Source organism: Ctenopharyngodon idella, chromosome 17, assembly GCF_019924925.1.
Source record: "Ctenopharyngodon idella isolate HZGC_01 chromosome 17, HZGC01, whole genome shotgun sequence".
NCBI lineage: Eukaryota > Metazoa > Chordata > Actinopteri > Cypriniformes > Xenocyprididae > Ctenopharyngodon > Ctenopharyngodon idella.
In genome coordinates, this window is record NC_067236.1 from 6,267,014 (window position 1) to 6,294,715 (window position 27,702).

General features: G+C 38.0%; 2 protein-coding genes across 9 annotated transcripts in view; both read right to left on the reverse strand.

The window, feature by feature from the left end:
- Nucleotides 1–17,147, reverse strand: part of rasgrp3 (RAS guanyl releasing protein 3 (calcium and DAG-regulated)) — a 45,204-nt gene extending 28,057 nt beyond the window's left edge. The window contains exons 1-2 of one of the 2 annotated variants that reach the window (XM_051867648.1): nt 17,070–17,147; nt 16,868–16,950 (exon numbers count right to left, since the gene is read on the reverse strand). The gene's annotated coding sequence lies outside the window, so the exon portion shown is untranslated. Of the gene's footprint in view, nt 1–2,162; nt 2,302–16,867; nt 16,951–17,069 lie in introns of those variants that run through there. The other variant, XM_051867649.1, reaches the window with a different exon arrangement.
- A 2,478-nt stretch (nt 17,148–19,625) lies between these two features.
- Nucleotides 19,626–27,702, reverse strand: part of ltbp1 (latent transforming growth factor beta binding protein 1) — a 94,970-nt gene continuing 86,893 nt past the window's right edge. For all 7 annotated transcript variants that reach the window (XM_051867250.1, XM_051867255.1, XM_051867252.1 and 4 more), the window contains 5 exons: nt 24,768–24,905; nt 23,823–23,990; nt 23,307–23,483; nt 23,066–23,215; nt 19,626–20,853 (listed from right to left, as the gene is read on the reverse strand). In XM_051867250.1, the coding sequence (XP_051723210.1) occupies nt 20,681–20,853; nt 23,066–23,215; nt 23,307–23,483; nt 23,823–23,990; nt 24,768–24,905 (806 nt within the window). In that variant the 3' untranslated portion in view covers nt 19,626–20,680. The remainder of the gene's footprint in view (nt 20,854–23,065; nt 23,216–23,306; nt 23,484–23,822; nt 23,991–24,767; nt 24,906–27,702) is intronic.

Sequence of the window (27,702 nt, forward strand, 5' to 3'; positions counted from 1 at the left end):
TCTTACCAACCCCAAACATTTGAGCAGTAGTGTATGTACACTCCAAAAATTCTAAATATATTAAAATTTAGTCTTACTCTGTATAGAAAATGGTTAAAAATATTGGTGTCGCGTGTAGTTCTGTTTTGGTTTCATTTTCTCTGTGTTCTGTTCCTGTTTTGCCTGTGTTTCCATGGTGGTTCACTGGGTTCGGACGTGTTCCTAAGTTACGTTAATCATCATGTGTCTATTTAAGTCCGCTGCACGGACGCGACGCCAGAGCCCACTGCACATGGAAGAATTGAGCCTGCCGCGATGAACGAGCCGGTGTCTGCTATAAGGTCTACTATGAGTCATACATCGCCCCTGATCCTGAGCCTCGACTAACGTCTGACCAGGTGTGTGAGCCGGCAACACAGTGAGTTGCCCAGGGAATCCTCATGGAGTTTGAGGGTATGGATTGAAGCCCACACTCCCACTACTGAGCTGCCGCTGGCCTCTGAGCTGTGTTTGTTTGAAGAGGATGTTAACCTGTCTCTCCTGCCCCAGCTGGTCCCATCTAGTTCCTGTTCTCCTGTGTCTACGCTGGTCCCGCCCAGCTCCAAGTCTTCTGCATCTCCCACGATCCCTCCCAGCCTCCCTCTCCCACCTCCTCTTCAAACTTCAGCAAGTTCCTCTGCCCATTCTCCGCTGTCTCCCGTCAGTCCTTGGCTCCTCCTCCTCTGCCTCCAATCTGTGGCGAGGATCCACCTCTGGCTTTCATTTATCCAGCTCCTACCAGGCAAGTGGACCCCTCGGCTCAGCCTCAAGCCACTGTTCCCATCACTCCTACTCGGCCCGTCGCCCTAATTTCTCCACCTTGGCTCCTCCCTCCCTCGCCTGCTCCATGGACTTGTGAGCCATCCACTGCACTCTGCCTCCCCACCCCTATGGCTCCATCTGGCTCTTCCCTCCCTCTGGCTCCACCTTGGCCCTCAGTCGCTCCTGCTGCACCTGGTTCCACCTTGGGGGGATCATCACTACAGCTCTGTCGCGGCCTCCAAAGACTGCGGTGTAATTTTGGCCAATCTGCTCTCCATCTGCGGACTGAACTTCCTTCCCCTCTGCTCTGTCTCCATCCGTCCACCCCATGGCTTCGTCGAGGAGATCTCCACCATGGCTCGTCCCTCCCTCAACCCTTCCATGGGGCATCGTCCTGGCTGGACCCTGGGTTTCTGCCAGACTCCTCCTGCTCCTGTCTCCACCCTGGTTTCTCCCACCATTGTCGGTACCCTGGTCTTTTCCTTTGTCATCGTCCATGGCTCCCTATCCTCTGCCTGCTCTGCGCCCTCCTCCAGAGCCCCCACCCTCCCTCCTCAGTTGGACTGTTAAGGTGCGAGGGCACGCCTTCTGGGAGGGGAGTGTAATATCACATGTAGTTCTGTTTTGGTTTCATTTTCTCTGTGTTCTGTTTCTGTTTTGCCTGTGTTCCCTTTTGCTAGTTTGTTTCCATGGTAATTCATTGAGTTTGCACGCATTCCTAAGTTACGTTAATCATCACTTGTCTATTTAAGTCCTGAGTTTTCCTAAGTTCTTTGTCCTGTATTATTTACGTTACATGGTTGTGTTACCTGTTCCCTTTTTCTGTGTTTTCCTGTGCCGTTTGGATAAATGACAGCTTGCTCTTGGTCGTAGTGCACTTCATACCAGTCATCCACGTTACATCCTGCACTACACATATTTTTGTCCAATTAAATGCTTTCTAGAATGAGAATGCCCCGCCCCCTATTACCACCACCTGCCTTTTACTTTTTTTAAAAAAGGGCACAAAATATATGTCCCACCCAAATTTCTGATTTCAATAGGAAACACATTAACACAGGAAAGAATAATACGGTCATCAAGTTCTTTAAATGTAAAAAAAAGCTGGAATGCTACTTTTATCAGCACAAGACTGGAATAAACTGCCACAGATGAAGACCCAAAAACCATTTAATATTCTCATAAATGCAGAAGCACTGAAGAAGCTCTCAAATATCAGAGCAAAACAGAGAGCGAGAGAATTACTCATTGAGAAAACGCAAGGACTCAGAACTTGAATGTGATGAATATGATGATGTCAACGGCATACAGAGTGAGCACAGATCAGAGATGCTTTTTAGAAATCTCACGTAAGAACCAAAATGTTTTCTTTATTCACTTACCCTAAATCTTCACACTAAGGACAGCAGTGTAAATCTGATGGGTCAAGCATAACTTCCAAAAGCTGCTGTGGTTTATAAGGAATGGAGGACTCCTCTCTAGCAGAACAGACTGCGATCAGCTGACTGACACTATCCCACTGTCCTCCACGCCTGTTTGTAAACACCAACGCACATCAGATAGCCATATGACAGAACATCACAGCCAATCAGAGTGACAGAAGGGCTCAGAACATGAACAGGGGACAAGATGAATACAAATGCGAAAGAGTGAGAAAGAGATAATGAGAAAGAGAGAGTGAAGATGAGATCTGAGAACTGAGATAGAAGAGACATAAAATGAATAACAAAAGTGAAAAGATAACAAGAAAATGAAAAACAAAAAATACAGTGTTAGTTCTTTAATATTACAGCACTGAGACAATTTGGATGGCTCTTTTTGTCACTTCGATAAATAGACAACAGAACTTCAAGTGAAAAAAATTATAAATATGATGTAAAAAGAGGCAGGACAAGGAGGACTGAATGTCTGGGTAAAAAGCAGATACAGCAGATGTCTGTGTCTCTGGCAGCCAGAGAGAAACAGCTGCCCTCTACATCTGTGTGTGTGTGTAGTGAGATGAAGTCATTGGGTTCTCAGTAAACTGGACTGCAGCTGTTCAAAGCCCAGACTCCTCCCACTGACCCTCAAGGTCACAGAAGTCAAGCATATCACCATTTCTATGGGACTTATTATGCCCCTATTATGCTATGTTAAAGGTTCATAATTTTGTTTTGGAGGTCTCCTACAATACGTTTACATGCATCCAAGGTCAAACACCTTTTACTTTTCAAAGAGTCTGAAAACGGTTTGTTCGAAGATTCAGTCGAGTATGAGGTCTCTACGGAACAAAAAAAAACCCTACCCACACTCTGACGTGGGCAAATCAGGTAACGCTCTCAAAAACGCCCCTCTGTTTATGGCCTCGCCCATCAATCATTAATGTCCTGCAGAGACCTGTACTTGATTCAGTCTCTCTTGATTCAGTCTCTCCTTTCCGCGAGCCTACTCTTCTCTGATTGGTCAGATGGCAAAGTCTGTTGTAGGGATGCAACAAAATTTTGGCCGCCGAAAATTATTGGGCTTTTTTCGGTTTTTGGCCGAAAGAGAAAAATGGTTGAAAATATATGCCACTCCGCCCCGCCTCTCAGTGTTCAGCGCTCAGGTTTCACTCTCACTCTAGCCGTTATTACTGCCAAAGTCCCTTTCAAGGAAAGTCTGTTCATGGCGGCCATATTTGCAGTGCCTCCGGGCAGCTATTTCGGCCATCCAAGACCAAGTCTATTTGAATCTATTTGAAAGGGGGAATCCTGAAATCTCAAAAACTGCTTGGTGAACTCACAATTAAATAACATATTTCAAATCAGCAACAAAATCTTACATTAATTGTCCCATAAATGTTGTTTCTTATGCTCAAATAGCATTAAAAAAGCTTATTTTTCAGGCTAGAAGAGTCAACGCACATGTGCAGTCCTAATCGCGAGTCTTCGGTTTCTATGGGAACGGCAGCTACAGTGACGCAATGACTTTACCAATCAGTGATTGGCTCTTTTACGTATAAGGCGGGACGTATTCCGCCATATTGCACGTTGCAGTTTCTCCCATTCATAGCTAACAGAGTACCTCAGGGATGACGTGTTTTTGCAGGCAAAACCCGGAAGCGAGTTAGCATTTTAGGACGTCCGTTTCCATTGCCCCGAAGTCAATGGGTTTTTCTTTATAGCCTACTGTTAGCTTTTTATATCTGACGACTTGGTTTAGGCTTCAAAATGTAACTAACTAATAGGAGTAAACCGTCTTTCTATATCTATAGTCTTTGTTACTGCACGGTGTGACGCTCCGTTCAATATTCCACTCTATGCACGTGCGCCGGAGCTCAATTGCTCACGCACGGCCCATGCAAACGCTCCACTCATGTACCGCTTATTCTCATCGGAAAAGCAAAGTCTGCTCAAATAATGCGAAATTTCATGAAATTTCTATGTAGTAGCCTCCTAGTACACTTGTTTCTGTTTGCTATAGCCCTAATGTGCTGTAGTGTGGTAAAGCCAGGATGGGCAACGCTAATTTAAATGACACTACCCTCTCGTTCACTGATCCACTCACCGCTACGCTCTGCTCTGCTCACGTGCTCTGGTGATAATAGCTTTATAGGACTATACATTCTTTGTATAATTGGTCAAAAAATAAATCTGATAAATTTGATTAGTTGCATAGAACTGAATAAAGAATAATATATTGATATTTAATATATATTTTCTGTCCAATTTTAGTGTTGCTTTCAATAAAAGTGTGGTTATTTTATGGGCTTGTATTTTTTAAAATTCAGTATCATTAAAATGATTCAATTTCATTAAAAAGTCTAATATTAATACAATTATACAAAAAAAAAAAAGCTAATTTAAAATAAGAAATAAATAATTTTTAAAAAGCATTTTTGGTTTTGGTTTTCGGCCGAGTGCATCCACAATTTTTTGTTTTGGTTTTGGCCCAGAATTTTCATTTTGGTTCATCCCTAGTCTGTTGTTATTGGAAAACAAAATGCCTATTACAATATCTTAATTTCAGCTCCAGAGGCTTCTTCAGCATTTGATAACAGTGATATTAATAGGGACTATGGCGTCAGTTTTTCTGTATCAATTTCAGTGTGTGTCCTTATCCTTTTGAAGTGCAAGCTAAGTGAATCTGCAGTGCTAAAAATAGCTCTCCTTGACGTCAACAACACAAACCAAACTCTTCCAGGCCTCGGCTACAGCAGTGTTTGAGGGCGGGTCAAAGTTACAATGTTACGTAGGTATGTAACAGAAAAGTAAGTTGGAATTGCTGACTTTTTCGGCAGTTCAGAATTATTTTTTTCTTTTAGGAGACAACATGTTTACATGTGCACCAATAATGTGATTATTTCTCATAATCAGAGTAAGGTCTTAATTGCAGTAAGATGTTTACATGACACGAGCAGAACTCTTCACTCCAGTTTACATGCAATTTTCATTACTCTGATTTTTTGCTAATAAGTATTGCTATACCACACTCAGATAGGCATACAGTATGCAAGTTACTGGTGTTGTGCCGAATTTCGACTGCCTGCCAAATTATTACCCCCCTCGTTGAAGTCGCTGTTGTGTTGACAGAGTTTAGCGATTTGGACCAAAGAAAATTTCAGAATAATGTCACAGAGTTTATTCATGAAGTTGTGTGAACAACGCATGTCATCAGTGTACGTCCGAGCACGTGCACTTTGGTCAGAGTGGTAATAATGCAATTAAGGTGTTTACATGCCTGTTTATTATGATTAAAATCGGCGTACACCACTTTAATGTGATTATGGTTACTACAATTATGAGCTTAATCGCATTCATTTGATAGAAGTATTGCGTTTACATGAGGTAAAGTTTAATCACAATATTGCCAAAATCCCATTATAATATAACTTAATTTGTCATGCATTTGATCTAAAACTGAAACATATACAGACCTTATACACTCACAAACAGCAATATATTACAAACTACATGAAAGGTAATATTTTAAAAAGCATAATGGGGCACTTTAAAGGAGTATTACACTTTAAAATGACGCAAAATGTCAGGTACTCTTTTTTTTAATACGGAAGGCGGTCTGGTGGAAGATAGATATTTTACTTTATAACTTGTTAAATATGTATGTTTTTCTTACACAAATGCATAACTTCACTTTAGAAGGCCTTTATTTAACCCCCAGAGCCGTGTGGAGTACGTTTATAATGGATGGAAGCACTTTCTTCAGCTTTATATTCGTTGGTCCCATTCGCTACCATTATAAAGCTTGGATGTGTCAGGATATTTATTAATATAACTCCGATTGTATTCATCAGAAAGAAGATACACATAGGATGGCTTGAGGGTGAGTTAAGCTTGGGGTAATTTTCATTTTAAAGTGAACTAATCCTTTAAGACTGATGGAGGCCATTTAACCTCAATGCAGGCATTTCTTTTACAAACAGCATTAATTCTGTATTTTTGTCCCTTTTACCATTTATTTTTATAGTACAGGAGAAAAATGACAAGGAATCATAGACAAAAAGTTACAAAAATTCCAGAAAGTTTCCAAATTTCTGAACAATCATAACTTACATGTACATTATTCAATATGTTGTATGGCTATGAATTGCCAGGAATATTCATTGTAAATTTTCAAGGTGGCAACATGGTATATGTTTTACAATGAGGCTGAATGTATATCCAAGGCTGCTGCTTTGTCCCATATATAATCACAAATAACAAAAAGATACAAAAACCAATCATTAAAAACAGATGCATCATCTTTTTACAACGAGTACCTCATTTGAATATTAACAATCACTGGCTGAGTTACAGTAAGTAAACCTGAGTTATTGGACTAAATGAATTCTTTGAAATGATTACTTTCCTGTGATTGTGACTCCTGCTTAAATATATTTAAACCACTTCTGTGGTGCATTGAAATGCAACTTTTAGTGGTATAATGCTGCAGCTTTTGTGTCTCCAGTTTTGTGTGGAGAAAAATGCAGTCAACAAAAGTTTGTGATCAGTAAGTTTTTATAATGTTTTTAAAAGAAGTCCCTTATGCTTATCAAGGCTGTATTTATTTTATTAAAACAGAAGATACAGAATACAGAAAAACAGTGATAAATATATTTAAATTTATTCCTATTTTCTGTATCATTACTCCAGTCTTCAGTGTCAAATGATCCTTCAGAAAACATTCTAATATGCTGATTTGCTGCTCAAGTAACATTTCCTATTTTCTTCAAACATTCAAAAGTAAAGAGTATATTACGAGAATTAACAACAAATTCACTCTGATTTAATCCAGGTCTAGACCTTTGTCCGTAATTTGGTTGGCACTGATTTAAAGAAAGAAATGGACCTGGACTAACAGTCATGTGACCTCCTTCTACAGTATATATTGTAACAATAACATTTTGAATTGCTTTAAAACTTAATAAAATGTTCTTAACTATATTTTTGTGGGCTGTTTCTCAAGTTTAATTTAAATGTACAGTGTCCTTACAAAACATTTACTGACCTCACCAACACAAAAAGAATTTGATTTATCTCTCTTCTCTGACAGCAGTGTGATCAGTAATATTCAGCAAGACATTTTGATGTTCCAGAACTGTCACACGTTATACTCACACATTTAGTGCTTTCTCATTGTTTCCACCGCTAATACAGACAACAAAAACCAAACACGCATAGATGCACGCAAACAAGCACATACACACACGCAGAAAGAAAAGCTCTCATGCACACAAACACACACAAAGACACACACCCATCTTACTCAAATGAACCATTCACACAATGCCAGAGACCTGCAATCAGTAAATGAGTTACCTCTCCACAACCTCATTATCAAACGGTCATCTAAAGCTGCAGCCCACAGAGACAACAGCCGATTATCTCTGACAGTCGCTCTATAAAGCCTGATTTACTACAGATAAACCCAGTAAACCCAAAACACAACACCACCAGCAGCTCCAAATCAAATCAGGGTCCCAACCTGTGTACTTTTGAGATTTACATCTTTCAGTCAAATTTTGAACCACGAATCATCCTGTCAGTACATTAATTATAGTGTTTTGAATAGATAAAGATAAGAACGTAGCAGTGTTTGCGAAGCTACTTTGAAACTCGACTTCCCAAACTACAAGCTACTCATAGTTTAAAGTAGTTAAAAGGGCAGTTCACCCAAAAATGATAATTCTGTCATTTACTCTTGATTCTTGAATGTCGATAACCAAACACTTTTGGTTACCATTGACTTCCATTGTTTAGACAAAAAAAAAAAAAAAAAAAAAAAAGCCTCTGAAACATTTCTAATATTTTATGTTCCACAGAGGAAATAAAATCATACTGGCTTAGAACAACATGAGGGTGAATAAATAAAATAAATAATAACAGAACTATCCCTTCAAACAACAGTCAAAAAAATAGCCTTTTAGCTACTCATGCTACAAACAAAATGTCCGCTAACTAAGGACGCAATATGAGGTCTTTTTTTTTTTTTTTTTTTTTAACAACCACAGCAGTATTTATCTCACTAAAAGAGTGGGGGTTTCAATTAGGGTGACAGCATTAAACTGTGAACTAGTAAAACTAACAAAATGTAAGATATAGCATACTTGACTATTGCTTCAGCTTGTTTCAATGTGATATTATTATAGTGATATAACATAAACGTGATCATGCTCCACTGCTATTTGTTGGAAAAAGTAGCTTGTTACTGGAAAAGCTAGACATTTATTTTTACATCTATGAATTTGAAAGATGCTTTTATTCAAAAAGACATACATTGCATATACCAGCCTGGTCTCATTGTTAATACGTAGGTATTAATACGTAACTTTCAAAGACACAAAACGTACATTTTTGTACGTTTAGAAAGGTGCTAAAACGTACAATATTGACGTAATTATGGCACTAAAACGTAAAAATACTTACGTTTTTACAGCGAAAAAACGTAAAATATTTACGAATCTTTCATGTCATAAAGATATATGTATAATTTCCATTTTATCGTTTTGTAGATAAATGTAAGATCCCTAAGCCCCATCCCGAACCTAAACCTTCCCATTTTATACAGAATGTTAAAAGAATAAAACATAAAGAACAGAAATGTGTAGATGACAATTTTCGTAAAAATATAACATTAAAACGATATTTTGAGCCACTAATCCTACACCTACCACTAACCATTTCTTTAAACTACCTGTTATAAATATAAGAATGACAGACAAACAAGCGTAATCACAATAATTTATTTTTTGCGAAAATGTCAAAAGTGGTACCGAAAGTAGTTCAAATGATGATGAGTTCTAGTCACGGTCCTCTCTGGCGGTAATAGTTTTTTATAGGGTACAGAGCAGAATTTAACTTATTAATCCATGAAAATATGATAAATCCGGCATCTCTCCGTGGAGGCGCGCACTCATTTTAAATGTCAATCCACTGAAACACGGCATGTCGCAATCTGTGCCGAAGCAGGTGAGAACCAATGAGCGTTCGATATCAGTGCCGTAAACCATGTCGTAACGCTTCTCGAGGGTGGCGCTACTTTCAAATTTGAATCATAACGAGCGCGAGCTTGCTGAGAATGAAGATGAAGATCGATGGATAAAGGGCTGAATTTGGATCTGTTCCTTACAAACATATGGATTCTAAAGATTTGGAGTACAGCGAACAAATAAAATGGATGTGATTTGTGAATTTATGTTGTGCTTTGGTGTATCTTATGGTTGTATTGTCAGTCGCTGCATAGGAGAAAACGCCTTCTGTCTCACAGCAAACAAACTAAATATTACAAAATGGTTAAACTTACAGAAATTTTATTTATAAGGTTTCAAATTGTAGTCTTGTTTAATATTATGTAATCCTCCGAAACGAGCAGCACAAGCCACGAACAGAAATGTTATTTCATATTAAGTAGATGAGTAAACTGCTTTCAATAAATTCGACTAAAAACATCGTTAAATCATTAAAGCCACGATTTTAATATTAATACATGGGAATTCATATACATTCACACTTTACGTTACATGATTTACGCTTTTTTGCTGTTAATACGTAAGTATTTTTACGTTTTAGTGCTATAAATACGTCAATGTTGTACGTTTTTGTGTGTATGAAAACGTAAGTAAATGTACGTGTGGTAGAACCACAATTTACAAAAAAAAAAAAAAAAAACGTTTTCTCATGAGATCACGTTGCATATACTTTCATCTGAACTCAATCATAACCATGACCTTGTTGCTAGCGCAGCGCTCTACTGTTTGAGCTACAGGAACGCTACAAATAGATTAGTTTAACTACTTTTACGCTACTAAAAAAAGGTAGTATCATACTTTTAGTCAGGTACTCTCCAGCACTGGAAGGTACAGCATTCATGCTTACAACTTAAAAAGCAACAACACTGACAACCTTTTGACAACTTTGGGTTAAGTCTCTTTCTGAAACAGCTGCTAACATCCTGCCACACGCTGCAAAGGGACCAAGCAGGAACTACAGTCTGTGTGAAATTGCCATATGAAAAAGCTAAAACAAAGTAATTATCCAGAGGAACAAACGATGTGTATAATTCATAAAGCAGTGGCTGTCACTTGTTCCGCACACTGAGCTGAAACTTCCCCGACACCATCCATTTTTAAAGAGCCGTGCTGATGTTAACCCACTTAAAAGTCACTGTAAAATCAGAACATGACTGGTCCATTTTGACATCTCTTTAAGATCAAGACCTGAAGCTGGAGGACGATCTGACCTGATGAGGAACTAGACAAGCTCAGATATTTCATGACACATTTGAAAAGTAACTCAGTCTAAAGTCTGGAACGCATCTGGCCTTTGCAACTGCTTTCCCTCACAATCCGAAATCTGGATAAAAGGAAGGAATCTGTTACTGAATATATAGCTTTTGGCAATTGCAGCACATGACAGATGGGTTATAAAATACAGTTGTACAGTTTCATTAAAAGAACAGTGCAACCAAAAATTAAGATTCTGTCAGCATTTACTCACTAAAAATATCTTGAAGATTCATCAATGATAACAAACACAGCTTTTTCTTGTTTGTCTCATAAACCATGGGTTTAGAAACTGGGGGCCGCAGTGGGGTTTTGGGTGGTCCCAATTTGAGAGAAATTTTTATTTATACTTGAAATTTTTATATATATTTGAATTGATTTGTTTCTCTTCTGGCTTATACATTTGGAATGCAATGAAAAGATGAACTGTTTACAGCTAAAACTTTTTACTAACATTATATATTCAGAGAGAAAGGGGAAGTGAATAGTTTCTGAAATAATGAGACAGCCAATATCATGAGTTAGATCTCTAGACCCCGACATTGTGAAATTCTGTGAGAAGGTCTGCGAACACCATGTGGCACTAGAGAATGTGAGAAATATTCATTCTCTCTGCTTCTCTCTCTCTCTCTCTTCCACAGTTCACTGATGCAGATGAAGGGATTGTTTGTCTAAAAGGCGAATGGACTTCCTTCTATTCTGGCCTTTTTCCTGTCTGTGTAGCAGGCGTCCCTGTGCCAGGCTAAAAATACTCCCAAACACACCGTAAACTGAAGCCCGGCACACAGGAACCCCGTCACAATACACTCACGGGAGGGGTGGTGGTGACCACCAATCTGTCCTTTTGTGTGCGAAAGGGGGTGCAAGGGAAAGAAAAAGATCATGAGCGAGAGACAATAGTCAGGAGTGTTATCATTACTGTCTTTCTTTCTCCTCGCTACTGAGGGTTAAATAAAGGCAGGTTGTTTTTTCCAGTCAGTGGCTTTTGAACAGGATGTCATAGACACACAGTGGATCTGCGTCACGTGGTTTCCGCCTCCCCAAAAATAATCAAACCCAAGTAACTATAGCTTCAATAAACAGCCTGACCTTGATCTGATCTCAAATGAGAGTGACAAAACAATTGGGAATACATCAAACTCTCAGCCTGAACAAAAGCGAGGGACATTAACGGTGTGGTCAAACAATGGACAACCCCAATTCTCAACTCTCTCTTTTGTTTCAAAGGCCCACTATTCAAATGAGTGCCAGATATATTTAATATGACTACAAAAATTCTGAGCCTATTTTTCCAGCTTACATTCTTTGAGGGGACCAGCCCCTCTGGTTACCGTAGTGAGGACAATTTATTCAAAGACAATAGGACTTCCCACCCAGCAGGCTGTCATTCAGTTGCCGATATTTACGGGCAGGAATTACTCACAGTTAAGATCACCCACCCTGAAGCCCCTCAAGTATGCCATGCGAATGCTTGCATTTTCCCATCTCTCCGTTTGGCCTGTTTTAGTGGGTCTGGGTGAGGTGCAAGCTCTTCGATCTGTCTGTGGTTTGTATACGCAACAGTACAGGGGTGAAGACAAGTTTCAGAACGGAAGAGCTTTGCACAAGTAATGGCTTGGTAACACTAAACATGCAACTGAATTTAACTCGAGTTTCAGGTGAGTCTTGCAGAACCACTGAATGATCAAATCTTACCTCAAGACTGAAATACAGTGAGATACTTTTATAACTCTCAGGACCAGGGTGGATCATTAAATGAATTAAACATTTTGATGAAAGAATTTAAGAACCTCTTCTCAGCTCATGTGGATTTACAATTTAGGCACTTTTACAAAATGTAAAGTGATAGTGGTATCAGATCATACCATGGTGCTTTGACAGATACAAAGGTACTGAAAGGTTATTTATGTAGTACTTCAAAGAATATGTTCAAAAAACACAATCTTACACTGGAGCATGTCTTTTTCACAACATCTTTTCTCAAAATTTTCTCCTGAAGAAATATGTCAAATTACTGGAGCTTTAGAAAAGTGCTGTATCAACACTGTCTCAACACCTGCAAGTTTTGCCAAGTTACAGAAGATTTCTCATCAAATTCATCCAAAACCACATGATTTGATATTATTAATCACATACATTTTACCACTCGATACTCTGACTCGATTGTTGCTATTTTTATTTTACCTAAGGAACTTCAGGAGAAACATCTGGGACAAAGTTGATACATATCTGAGAACTTAAGTATTTTATTAATGCTATGAAAAAGCAACTTAAAATTTGGTAGTAATAGAAGGCCAACTTGGTACTTTTTTGTTAGTGAGCTTTTTTTTTTATGTAACTGAATTCCAGCCTTAATATCAATATTCTGGCAGAACACAACACTGATTTCACGTCATCAATGACAAAGTGGGCAATGGCTACACTGAAGGACCCTTGTCCTTCCTCTCTCTCTTTCTTTCTAAGCGTGCATGTGCATCGTGTGTGTGAGTCTGACACTAGCAGCTGTTTTTCTGTCCTCCTTCCTGTTCATTCAAAGGGGATGCAGACCATCTTGTTTCGTCTCCTCAAGCCTAAAAAAGAACCGGCTAAACACAAACAATGAGCACATATCCTGCTTCGCCAACATAGTTTCTCTCACAGTGTTTGTTTTAAACAACTACGTGAACGTTAGCATTGGGCTATTGTTACTGATGTGTGCTGTGTCAGTAGACAAGAACAAAACGACTGAAATCTCATCATGACGTACTGATATTCCATCACCCTGAAAAGACTGAATTATATAAGTTTATAGCCTCTTTTAATGATTGGTATGTGGCTGAGGTTTGTGTCACATGAAAAGCAGTGGAAGATTTCAGGTCATATCTCTGATGAAACCATGACGCTCTTGTCTAAGAATCCCATTTACCAAACATTTACTTGGATTTCAAAGAAACATTCTTAGAAATTCCTTGAAACGTCCAAGTGAAATGCTGAACTGCTCACAGCCGGACTGTTTTGTTCTGTAATCATGACTAACACATTTATCCAGGCTTCACACTTACAAAACACTTCCATGTAACTTTTCTCAAATGCTATGAAAGTCTTGGGTAATATTACAGTGTAAAGGCTTTAGATAAAAACTTCACTTGTTTCTTTACGATGAGGTAGATCGTGTTTAGATCGTGTGACATTTTGAGACTCTCATGAAAGCAGTAGCTAATGTGTGATTGAGTGAATTCATGCATGCTGTTTGAATATGAGGAAATGTTACAGGTGCACTTTGCATAAATAAAGCACTGCATTATGTTTGTACTACATGACATAGATGGTAACGTTCGACTGAATCGAGGACAGCTGAAACAGAGCTACTGAAAGACTGATCCAGGATAAGGGATCAAACGGTTTCTGATGTGAGGTCAGCGGGACAGAAAAGACTTCTGATGGGAGTTAAGTGCATTTAGCTGTAACTCAATGCCATCCGGTTCAATTGTAGAAAATGTGTGAATTTTGGTACCTCATTTCTAGTTAGAAAGAGGAAGCCTATAGAGTGGAATATTGAGGAAATCAAAATTGACCATATTTCCTCGTATTGTGAACATTCACTGGTGCATGTTGTTCCAGATAAATAGATACGTTTTCTTTTCAATCGCTTTAATCAAAAATATAACCTGCCCCTTCACAGAAACTATTTTCCTTTTTCCGCTGATATAATGCAGGCCATGTGGGCTATTGGATAATGTTAACCAATAGCCAAATAGCAATTAAAACACTGTTTTAGCAAGCAAGCATATGGTCTGGTTCTATTATAAAGTAAAATTTAAACAGTAACATGCATTGCAAACAGCAATTTCTACTGACTTAAACCAATAAAAGAAGGGTTTTTTATTAAATTAATCTCTAAACGGACTACAATGTGGTTTTACATTTAGTAGAAAATAGCCACTGTCAGGTCACTCTAAAAAGACACACATATTGGCTGTATCAGCAAAAGAAAAACTTTAAATGTCAATATACTTTTGCAAAGCTAGTCCAGAATCACTCTGATATGGACAGAACGCAGACATGCGAGCACATACGCAGCAGGGCACAAACACACATCAACACTCTTGCTCTATAAATAGCCTGCCATTTTACTGGAAACAGGAGCTATGGCTCACAATCACACTGCAAATAACACTGATAAGTGCGACGGTATAGAGATAGACAGAGTTCAATGGCAGGTAAAAAAAGGCACTGTGAAAAAAAAAATGAGACAGCATATGAGGGACAGTGAGGTAGTGGAGAGAGACAATGAGCAAGGACCATCCATGTTGCAGACACCTGCCTGCACTTGCTGTCAGATACTGCAGAAACAACAGTTCTGTCAATGAGTGTGTGTGTTCAGTGCTTGTGTGTTAACAGAGTTTAAATATTACTACTGGCTGAACCAACCCACAGATTATCAGCACACTGAGCAAAGGGATGAAAAAAAAATAACAAGATTCCTTTAAAGGACAGAGGAGGGATTTTATCTACACCTTCATTACCAAGGCATCTAAATACTGACAAACATGAGATTTCTATTGTTTTATATAAAATAATTATAATAACTTTTATATTATAATTATTTACTGTATTTAATGACATAAAAAATATGATTTAATTTATCACTTAGACCTTTGAGTCTCTGGATGTCACCAAAGAGAGGTTTTGTCGGATTTAGTTGACTTCGGCTTATTTTGTCCCCAAACAAGCTTTGCTTATTTGTCAAATACTGTATAGTCATTTATTAAAATAAGGAAGCTTATACAACATAATTCAAAATCCTGTAATTCACATTTAGATATTTACATATGCATGTGTGGCTAATTTCTGCACAGGAAAACATATAAGAGCTATTTACAGAGACATTAGACCTGTAGCCAATTCTGAATTGGGCCCTTACAACACAGTAAAATCCCCAGAGTTAAATCAACTCTGCTCAGAGTAATAGTGTTAAAGTAACACTGAAGCAGAGTTAAAGTTAATGAGATAATTAAGCAATTAAAAAGGCTGTGACTGAAGTCAGTTGTAATTCTTGTGTTTCTCTTTTCTTTAGCGAATCTGCTTGTTAACAGCAGGTGTTCATCACTAATGCGCAATCATTACTTAATTAATTGCTTAATTATCTCATTAACTTTAACTCTGCTTCAGTGTTATTTTAACACTATTTAGTACTCTGAACAGAGTTTATTTAACTCTGGAGATATTGCTGTGAAGCAACAGGTTAAAAACCACAGGTTAATGCAGGGATATACATGACCTATTCTCAGCAGTTTGCTTCATGGAAAACTTGATGAAACGATGACTGTGATTTTTCCATTAATGCATTAGCGTGAAACACGGACATGGTTAATAAAACCAGTGAGAATGAGCTACTGAGATCAACCGAAAGAGAGAAAGCATGTGTGCATGTGTTTGAAAGAAAGAGTCAATGTGTGTCTATGTATGCGAGTGAGATTCGGAGGGAACGTAGATGTCCTTGGGCCACGATCATCCCTGTGACTTGTAAACAAAAGTTGAAACTACTACAACATTGGCAATACAACACCTAAGCAGACTGCAATGTGAAGTTGTGAACTGACTAAAGTCAGCATTACGTTAATTCTCTCTCTCACAGACACAGACACATACATAATGTACAATGACAAAAAATGACTTAACTACAATAATTTTAAGTTCAGGTTATCCTAGTGCTATGCAGAAAATTGTGTGTATATGTTAATACACATCCATAAATTCAAATAAATGTGTTTTAAGAAAAAAAGAAATCATTTTTAGAAAAAAAAGTATAAAATTAATAGACAATTTTATATATATATAATTTTAGATTATAGAAAAATATAACCTCATCCTCAAAAATAAAACAAAAGAACATACACATAACATTTTTTAATAAATGCATGCACAAAATCACACCTGTGTACTCTGCAAAACATGATGATCAGACTGACTTACTATCTTACTACACTGACCATCAGGACTGACCAATGAATATCAATGTTTCGCTCACTGGCTTGTATCCTATTATCACACAAACACACTGCAACACCACACTGCACAAGAGACAACACAACATGATACACCACAAGAAAAGTTTGCGACCTTGGAATTCCTCTGTCAAAACTCTCCGACTGCAACATGTTTGCGCTGAGAGTGTAAAGTGTCCTTCTGTAACTCTTCAGATGATCACAATAACACCATCTGACTACAGACCACACACATTTCAATGTCTAAACTGCACAATGAAACCAACATATCAAAGTTTATCTTTAGTTTGTGTATAACTACTGAACTAGCTTTAAATACAAATGACAGTCTGTAATGTGATGAAAAAGAAAGAGATCTTACCTGCCAGTGGAAATCACTGGAGCTCTTTTGACTCAGCATAGGTGTGAATCATGCAGCGTAGGTCTCTACAAGTCCATGCCTCTCTTAAGAAGAAAGAAAGACAGAAGGAGCACACTGCATGTCAGATGCACTGTTCAGTGAGATCAAAGCGCACACAATCAACAACAGTGTGGTGTGCAAGAGCCAAGCATGTGATACTGACCCCACACAGATGCATGCTGCCTCTCTCCTCCCTTCGCTTTCTCTGGCCCTCCCCTCCCCTTCACTTCCACTCCTCTTTCACTTAGTCCCACCCCTCACTTCCCTTCGCTCTGTCTCTTTTCGCTCCATCAAACAATCATTCTATACCTTTCTTCCTGCTCCACTTCTCTTTCTCTCTCTCTCTCTCTCTCACACACACACACACACACACACACACATAGTTCTAGTGTATTAACAATAACAAGCAGCAGAAAGCAAAGGCATCCTTGCTGGATTGTCCTTCAGCTTATCTTGGCTAATAATAATCACCAGTTTAAAAAAAAGTAGCCAACTATACAGTGATGGCATTGTAATATAACAGCATGGTAGTTTGATCAATTTCATACATACTATAGGTGCACTGGTATTGGTAATTGTACCATCGTATTTATCAAATAATACCAAGGCATTACTATGTACAAAATGAATAAATGTTGGTTTATTTATAGCAGGGTCATAATCACCATGTTGACTATATTAATTATCACAACAACTCACCAAATAAAATAAATATGTGGACATAATACTTATTTTATGATCCATTACAATGTAAAAAACTATAAGCCTAGCAACAAGACCAACATCACAATATCACAGTAATATAAAGCCCAAGTATATAAGTTAACGTTTTTGGTGGTAAAATACTTTATCCTATCGAGATTAATATACAGTGACAACTGGAAGTAAGCCATTCATAAGTTAACTTTCTCGAAACGAAAACTATAGATTTTGAGCGACCTGCCTTGACACAGACCAATGGCGTGGATTGAGGGCGTGGTTATATGTTTATTTGACCAATGCCAGATGGGGGGTGTATTCTACGAAGTATTAATTATTTTTCCAGTTCCTAATCGCGCAGAAATCACATACTTGGAATACACATACGAATTCCAAATTCCTAAATGACAACGATTCGCCTCTGTCTATTAAACCTTTGACAAAACCACTCTGGAACATTCAAATCTGCATTTGCGCTGCTGCTGACCCAGAGAAAGCAGTTCAGCTATCTAGATATGAAACTGTTTCAAACAAGGTTTGGTTTATCCCGAAAACAAAGTTTTTTCAAATTGCAACCACACACATTATCGTTATTTCTGTACGAACAGTGGCGGATGCAGAAATTGGATGATGGGTGGGCATCTAAAAGTGTGGGTGGGGCCGGAATAATCAGCATCACCCCATGTTTTTCAATCGGCTTAATTTGGAAGAAAAAAAGTTGACGGACTGGTACCTGCGTGGCACAATAAACATCATTTAGAAAGACAATTGTCTGAACACGCTCTGACAACGGAAGTAATGTCTCGCACTCATTGAAGTATAAGCGCGAGATATCACTTCCGTCATCAGAACGCGTTTTCAGACCTCACCAACCGGATGCGCAAGGCAGTTGGACATAGTGGTGTTTTAGAGGTGAAAAATTATATAAATACTGTTTGGTTTCTCGCACAAACCGATCGTTTCGTGTCTTAGGACATCAATGTGTCGTCACGAGCCGCAGGGTTTAATTTGGATTTGTCTGTGCATGTTTTTTTGACTCTTATAGATGGAGTTCCCATTGACAAGCATTATACGACTGACAGACCACAACGGTTGGAGTTAAAAATCATCATTTGTGTTCTACTGAAGACTCACCTACATCTTGGATGTCCAGGGGGTAAGCAGATAAACATCAAATTTTCATTTTTGGGTGAACTATCCCTTTAACTTCAAATAACGATTGTATCTATTACATTGTTATGCGACTGGGTGTCGACAAGTGTCTGTTAAAAATGTATTTGTCATTGAAACATTCATTCAAGAGATTTGTTTAGAAATGCTGTTTCGTCCAGTAATGAAGTAGTTAAGAGTCATTGAATCATTCATTCAAACTTATTTTTTTTAATAATACAAATTACTTAAACATTTTATATAGACTGCAGAAATTAACATTTTGTCAGGACCTCTAGTAAATGACGTTATTTTGTTTGGTTGTCTGTTCAGAATCATGGGAGTATCATGATCTCTATTTAAAAAAAAAAAAAAAAAAAATTGTGATTCTCAATTTATCCACACTCATGCAGCTTCTATACTGTGTTGCCATTGACGACAGGGAATATTCGGAAACATCAGCAGACCTCTGAATGGGGCCAGTGGCCAATCAGTATCCAATATTCCTAACATCCATTTGATATCAAAGCCATTAGTCAAGTTTGTGCCATTGTATTTTCTTTGAAAAACAACTGAAGTGACTCATAAGTCACCTGACTTCTCACACAAGATAAATAGGTAAGACAAAGGACATACTTTCTATTGAACCATCTGGCAGAGCAGAACAATTCTATATAAATCTACCGTATTTGTTGTTTTGAACTACACCATTATTTAAGGTGATGATGTAATGTTATTCTGCGGTGTGTCAGACCCTAACGATTGTTTTAAACATTGTTTTTTCTTTTCCGTCTGTGACCCGACAACCCATATTTGGTCACGACCCAGTTGAGAAGCACTGATATACAAAATGTAGAGAACACAGAATAGCTAAATATGTATAAACATCACCATCTCTGATTTATTTCAAGAGTTTTAATACATTATATGGATATTCAGAAGGTATTTATTCATGTACAAATTACAAATACATAGTTTTTTATCAACTCTTCAGTTTAAATGTACAAAAAAAAAAAAAAAAAAAACAGAAAGAGAGTGAAAAAAAAACAAAACAATAAACCACGGCTGTTTAATAGCAGCTTTGCAACCTGGCAAGACATTTCGCCCACTCTATCAAATGCAGTAAAAGATTTATGTAAAAAACAAACAAACATAAAGGCACTTCATTTTATTATTTTCTTTTTAAAGAAACAAATAATAATAATTTCTAGAAGAAAGGTGAGGTTAAAGGTCATGCCTGCTCCACAGGGCAGACATCTGCAGTGGACTAATGTCCCAGACAGAGAATTAGCTGGCGTCTGTCATTAATACAAAGCAGCTTGTATAAAAAGCTTATTTTAAAGACTTGACACTGAAATAATTTTGCGCTGTGTGTTTCTTATGAATATATGCAGCTATGTTAGTTTGGTGTGGTCTGCCTCACTAAAATGTGAAAGTAAACAGAAAAGAAAACAGAGCGATATAAAGATAAATCAGCCGATAAACGATTTAGAAACAGAATGAAAGAAGAGAAAGGACAATGAATAAAATAAAAGAAGAAATGGAAATAAAATAAAAGTGGAACGAGAGAGTCTGGCTTTTGCACTAGTAAAATATCCACACGCTCGGTGTCTTTGACTGGGTAAAATAAAGCAGTCCCCCAGCTTAAGGTCATAGGGTTTGTCAGTTTGCTGAAATATCACCTCTGCTATGTTCAAACAGTCTTTCTACTTCCTAATACAGTAAAAATAATAAACTTACATAGACCAATAAAACAAATATTTTATACAGTTCTCTCATAGACACCATTAGATAGCACATTAAACTCTTCATCTCAAGTAGAATTTTTTTCTAGGTTTGTTTTTGGGTGTTTGTTTTATACAGTGCAGAGTATATGGGCTTTGATTAAATAAGAGTGTTTTTAGTATATCTTGCGCCCCCTGCTGTTCACTCCGTGCTCGTGCTGGTTGCATTCTGTCTGTGAGGCACGCAGTAGTTGTGCTGGGCGGAGTGGACAAATCCTGGCAGACACACGCACTTATATGAGCCTTGCGTGTTGATGCACTTGCCGTTCTTGCAAAGAGACATCTTTGTATTCAGCTCTGAGCATTCGTTGATATCTGGAACACAAAACACAAACCGTGTCAGAGTGGATAGTTTGGGACTCAACTATTATCCTTAACAATTAATCATTCTTTTAGTTTTAGGGTAAAATACATGTGGAGAAAGGAAATATAATTTCGTTGCCAAAGCAAATTGTGCATTCTTTTTAATTCCTGACTTAAGAGACTTTTTAGGATGACATAAATGCAATTCAATAATTGGAATTAAACAGCGATACCAAACAGACATTTCATTAATTTTTAAACAATACTACTGACAAAACACATAATGTGTATCTTTAACTACATATTGTCAAATCAACATCAACATTGTCATATTTTTTGGTCACTAAAATAACTTATAAGAGTCATTAATTTGAGAATTTGCATTCACTAGTTGCGTTGTATGTTTTTGATTCACTTCATGTGCACTTTCGGTCTTGTGGACTTACAATGGCCGCCGCGTGCGCGTGTCCGTTGAGTCCACAAGACCGTAGGGTGTCCCATTCGTCATTTAAGCTTAAAGAAGGGGCTCGTGAGCGCCCCCTTTGCGGCTGCTATGCGCCCTCGATGCGCACTTCTGCTCAGCCCACAAGACTGTGAGCTACGCAGAGGACTTCTACCCAGCAGTCAAAGCGGCATTGCGTCGTGAAAGCGCAGACTCAGAGGAAGACCGTGAGTGTTTAGGGTGCCAGTTGGGACAGGGCCTCCGTTAAGTCCACGAGACCGTAGGGTGTGCCATTTGTCAATTTTACGCTTCAGAAGGGTGCTCGCGAGCGCCCCATTTGCGGCCGATATGCGCCCTCGATGCGCACTTTTGCTGAGCCCGCACTGGTGCGAACTCCGCGGCAGACTTCTTCCCGACAGTCAAAGCGACGTTACGTCACGAAAGTGCGGACTCGTAGGAAGGCCGTGAGTGTTTAGGGTGCCATTTAGGACAGGGCCTATGTTTTTGATTGACTAAAATGGACTGATTCATGAGAGTCATTTATTCAGGAATAAGACTACTCTGTTTTCGTGGTATGATTTTGATTACCTAAAAATAACCGACTCATGAGAGTTATTCATTTGGGGAATTGGACTATTGGTTTCTAGGAATGCTTCAGATTCACTAAAAATAACTGACTCCTTGGTTTGGGAATCTACTCTGGTTGTGCGGTATGTTTTTGATTCACTAAAAATAACCGACTCATAAGAGTTATTCATTTGGCGAATTGGACTATACTGGTTTCTAGGAATGCTTCAGATATATTTTTGATTCACTAAACAGAACCAATTTATAAGAATAATTTATTCGGGAAATGGACTACACTGGTTGCACTGTATGTTTTTTGACTGACTAAAAAAACAGATTCATAAGAGTCATTCATTCAGGAATAAGACTGCTCTGGTTGTGCAGTATATTTTTGATTTACTGTAAATGATCAATTCATAAGAATAATTTGTTCGAGAATTGGATACATTGGTTGCTAGGTACGCTTCTGATTCACTAAAAATAACCAACTCATTTTTTTGGGAATCATACTACTACTTCGGTTGCACAGTATATTTTGTTTGACTAAAAATAACTGACTCATTCCTTTAGGAATCGGACTACTCTGGTTGTTCAGTATGTTTTTGATTCACTAAAAAGAACCAATTCATAAGAATCATTCATTCGGAAATCAGACTTCTTTAGTCTCACTGTCTGTTTCTTGCTGTAGATTCTGTAACAGTGTTGCAATGTCGGTTCCCACCCCTCACATTAACTTTGTGCCTGGGAATATATCATCTGCTCAGTCATGCGTCATTTCAGGAGATAAGCCATGATAACGTCACTTTTCTGTGACAAGGTGGGAAAAACAAACTCATTCACTGGTAATGAAAATTTTGAAATTACCTGACAGATGAGGTTTTGAATCACCTCCAACCTTTTGTGCTTTTATGCCACCACAAATTAAATCCAGCCACACTCTACACACTGATTATTTATTTATTTATCATTTTTATCCGTTTTATTTTTTCAATTTTTAAAATATTTTTATTTTATTTATCCTGTAGCTCAGACACTTATACAGGAAAATTTGCACCCAACAGCACCTCGTTATTAATAAATGTATAGATTTTTACAAAAATATTCTTCAAATAAATTCTTTAGGGTTGAAACAATCTGAAATGTAAAACTGAGCTAATCCCACCCACATCCTGAAAACCCAGCCTGATCCCCTCATGTGTGACTGCTCTCACTCACCCACGCAGGCCATGCGGGACATGTCGAGTGTGTATCCATCGAAGCAGTCGCAGGTGTATCCCTCCTGCACCCGCACACACCGTCCGTTCTCACATCCGTTCAGCACACCGCATTCCTCAGCTCGCAGTCCTTCAAATGCATCATATGGATCTGTGAGAGAGAGAGAGGGGTTTTGAGTAAATAATGTGACAATTTATAATTTAGGGTGATCTATTCATTTAAAGTGTATAATTTTACTCACTTCTTGGTGCTTCGTAATCGTCATAGAAGGGCAGCGTGCTGTCAGGATTCGGCGGTCGAAAGTCATATTCAGGGCTGACCTCGTACTCATGAACTGGGCCAGCAACCAGAGCATCCTGACCATATGGCCGACGGGAATCACCAAACTGACGGATATTACACATAGTGGCATAGGCAGCTGGATGTGAGTAAAAAAAAAAAAAAAGTTTGATCTGAAGATTGAGTTTTGATCTATTTTTCTTTGTGTTTGAAGGTTCTTTATGTCTCACAATTTTGCAAGAATATAATTACAGGGCAGTCAGATCTGTGTGGTAGGTCTGCAATAATTTTAAGAAAGAACACGTCTTGAGGTATTAAACAGATACCTTTTGAGATAAAACTGCATCCCTAATAGCTAATTATTTTCAATACCAAACAAACTAACTTTTCATATGGAAAGGTGGTTTGCTTCAAAGCTGATATTGTATGCTGTTCCAGATTGTTCTTTGTGTTTTGATGTGTAGTTGTGTATTTATACCTGTATTTTTCTGGGGGCAGAGAGCACAATCCATGCCCCAGGCCTCTCCGTATAAACAGCAGCACTCTGTGAATGTGGTCTGTCTGATGGCTAAGGGCTTTATGCAGGTCAGCCTTTCTGTCACGGTCTCCCAACAAATACCTTCGTACACATCATCTTCTCTTTGTCCTGTAAAAACAAACACACTTTATCTGATCTCTTTGAGTAAATGAGCATTTTAAGTGGTGATGAATAAGTATCAAGAAAATGACAGTACTGCAAATATGCTTGTTATGTAAACTATAAAAAAAAAATCCATAGAAAAACCTATAACTCTAAAACAGAATGCAATGCATAATTCAAAATGTGAAAATCAATATGGAAAATTCCATATGGGCCGTATTTTTACGGAGTGTAGAATTAAGTCAGGCAATGGTAGAAACTGTAGCGCTCATGAACCAAAGCTTCTTTCTTATGCCTCATACTACTTGATTTCTGAAGTCTACAAGAAATGGCACTGCTTTTTCTGACCACCCTCTAGATGGCAGTATGGCACTGTTTAGAATTGTTTTGTGATCAAGACAAGCAATAGAAGTTAGATATAATCAAATAATGATCTCGGAATACAAGTTTTAGAGAATCTAGGTTTTGGATTAAAGGATTTAGAGCATTGTTTCTCAATCCAGCTCCTTGAGGAACCCCAACAAAGCATATTTTAGGTGGCTCACTAATCTGAGACACTCAATTCAGGTCATGGAGAACTACTAATAAGATAATGAGATGATAAGGAAGAAATCCAAAATGTGCAGTGATGGAGGCCTCCAGGATTTGGTGACACTTAGGGTGTGAGTTTTGTGGTGTTTTTTATTTATTTTATTTTTTTTGAAGTGCACGGCTTTAGAGAATAGGAATTTGGTGGTTAAGTGTATGAATTTTAGGTACATAAGTGTTGATGTAAGACTTTACCTGCAACGGCGGGTGAAATGCAGCGTGTGTTGTCGGATGCAAGAACCAGGGGAGGAGTGCAGAAACACTGATATGACCCATATGTGTTCATACATTTGCCATCTATACAGTTCGACTCGTCTGCACATTCATCAGCATCTGCAGAGCCCAGAGATGGAGAGATAAACAAAGATAAACAGACTCATGAGCAGGTTCAAATTGCTCTCAATATACACAATATAGATGCAAAAAACAATAGTTTTACCAAAATTCAATATAAAAAAAAATCCTTCAGAAACACACAAATAAAAATAGATTATACTACAGGGCTGTTGAATGCTTTTATCTGATTGGTTGACGAACGTTAAGGTGTGTAGTTATTTTCTAGTAAACGCACAGCTAAAGTAGTTCCAAGCAGATTGTGCCTGAATTACATTCCCATATCACTTTCCCAAATTCAGTTATTTCAAAGGTCCTTGTAGCCTACAACAGCAAAAGAACACAAAGATACTGACCAAGAAAGTATAGGATAAAAATGACAAACTATTTCTATGTTTTTAACACATAATTAAGTTTTATTATCTATGGAAAGTATGCTCTTTTTCTCCCACTTTCTCTCCCATACAGCACACATGCATACAGTACAGACACTCACACACACACACAGAAACTAAATAGTTGTCATTTTTTTAGTAGCGAGGTAGTAACATCACTGTTCTTGAAGCAGTTAAACTTATAGCTTTGCTATTAGTAGAGACACTGTTTCCAAACACTGTTGAGAGCAGCGCAGACACACATTTAATCAATCAATCTAGTTTTAGTTATTTTAGAATTTCAGCTTTGTTTTAGTTAGTTGCCAAGGTGATATTTCATTTTAATTTAAAGCTGCAGTCCGTAAGTTTTGCCTCTTTGTCGCCATCTCTGTTTGAAACCTGCAATTGCAGTTATTTGCGGAATTCTCATCTTTACATGGGTTGTGCATCAGCACGACTCCTCAGCGCGGATGAATCTAATGTTTGCTGTCAGTCAACACACCGGTGTGGATACTGTACTTCAGAATCACAGATTCTACGTCTTGGAAGTGTGACCAAAATAAGAATTTTCACCGGAAAATGTCATCTGAACAAGTAACAAATCTGCCACTTTTGTTCTGACTAACTGAGAAAAAAAGCATTACAATAAATTGAGCTGCCAATGGTGATTAAATCTAATGATCGCTTAGCACGATTCACGTCAAATCGTGCAAATTATTATTGTTGTTATACTTTGTTCTCAAATTGTTAATGTTAACAGCATCAGCATTGCATGACTACGTGTGTTTAGTGTGTATTAGCGTTACCTGTAGATTTCAATTTCTGTAGCCACCCCGCAGTCTGAAATCTTTTGCTTTTGACTACGGGTGAATCTCCAGTTGTCACTGATGATTGTCATTTGGACCTTTCTGGATTACAATCCGCCATCAAGTTTGATTATTTCAGCTGCTGTGAGTAAAGGCTATAAATGATCTGCTACCAGCAGCATCCTCACACAGCCTACTAGCTGGGACTCGTTCTTCATGTAAACAGATGTGACGTAATGACGCAAAGACGAACGGCTGCATGCTCGAATTTCCCGCTGAAACCCAGCAGTACCACCTGAATTATAAAACATTATTACAAGCTTACCGTTGTGAATCAGGCTAAAGTAAGGAGATAGTTTTGAACACTGGCTGGTTATGTTCTTGCTCAAAAATTGATTTTGGATCATTTTTAAACAACAACAAAAAAAAAAGTTACGGACTGCAGCTTTAAGTTTTTCATCTAATATTTTTATTTATTTATTTCACTTTCAGCTTTATTTTATATATATATATATATGGCTTTAGTCCAACTAAAATCATTTAAAAAGCATGTAAATGCGCTTAATGTGTGTTTGTGTACATAAAACCACAATGTGTATGTTAAATTTTGCGGCCACCTCTAGAACCTCCACCCACTGGCCTGGTGTTAAAAAGACTGACACATGAAACGAGAGACATATTTGTATGTGTGAAAATGCATGGTTGAATTTGGAGAGTGAGTGGGTGTGTGTGTGTTTCAGAGGGTGTAGGAAATCAAATGATTGTGGCTACACTGAATATGTGTGTGTGAGGCAGTCAGGGGTGTGGCAGGTTTAAGGCAGTGCGGCTGAGTAAGACTCCTTGGCCGTGGTTCTGTGGTTTGTGTGAGTGAGTGTGTGTATGTGTGTTTAGGCAGGCAGACAGCCTGCGGTGCACCATAGAGCTGTGGCCTGGATCATGACGGCTGTGCCGCCCTGACCGGTTGCAAAATGTAGCCTTTGACCCATGCTCACACACACATATAACCTGCTATCACGATGCATGCATAATGTGGCCGCAAGCCACAAGCCCGCCAGCTGCAGCAGGTTTAAAACTTAAATTTAAATCCAATTTAAATGTGTTGGCGTTATGGTGAGCCAAACTAGGCCAACACTTACACACACACACAATCTATTCAACATGTAAGATCGTATGCACCCACACAAAAACACACACACACAAGCCTGTCATTCCTAACCGACAAAAGAACACAGTGACAATTCAAGGCCAAGCATCACAAGCAATAAACGGCTAAAGCAGGATGCTAAAAATAACAAACCCTTCTTTAGATTACCTTTCTAAGAATACTTGGACTAAAATAAAACTTTTTCATGGAACTTTTTTATGTTTCTGAATACTGTCGTCTGTATATTTCATTTATGTTATATATATTTTATATTATATATTGTATAATACATAATATAAATATATATCTATTATATATAATAAAATTATATTGTATATATGTATATTATATATTTTCTATATATTTTATCTTCTACAATATTTTATTAACTGGTTTAGTACTTTATTCAACCTGAACAGAGCTGTGATATGCACAGCACAATGAGAAAACCTAGAATATAATATTCAATATTT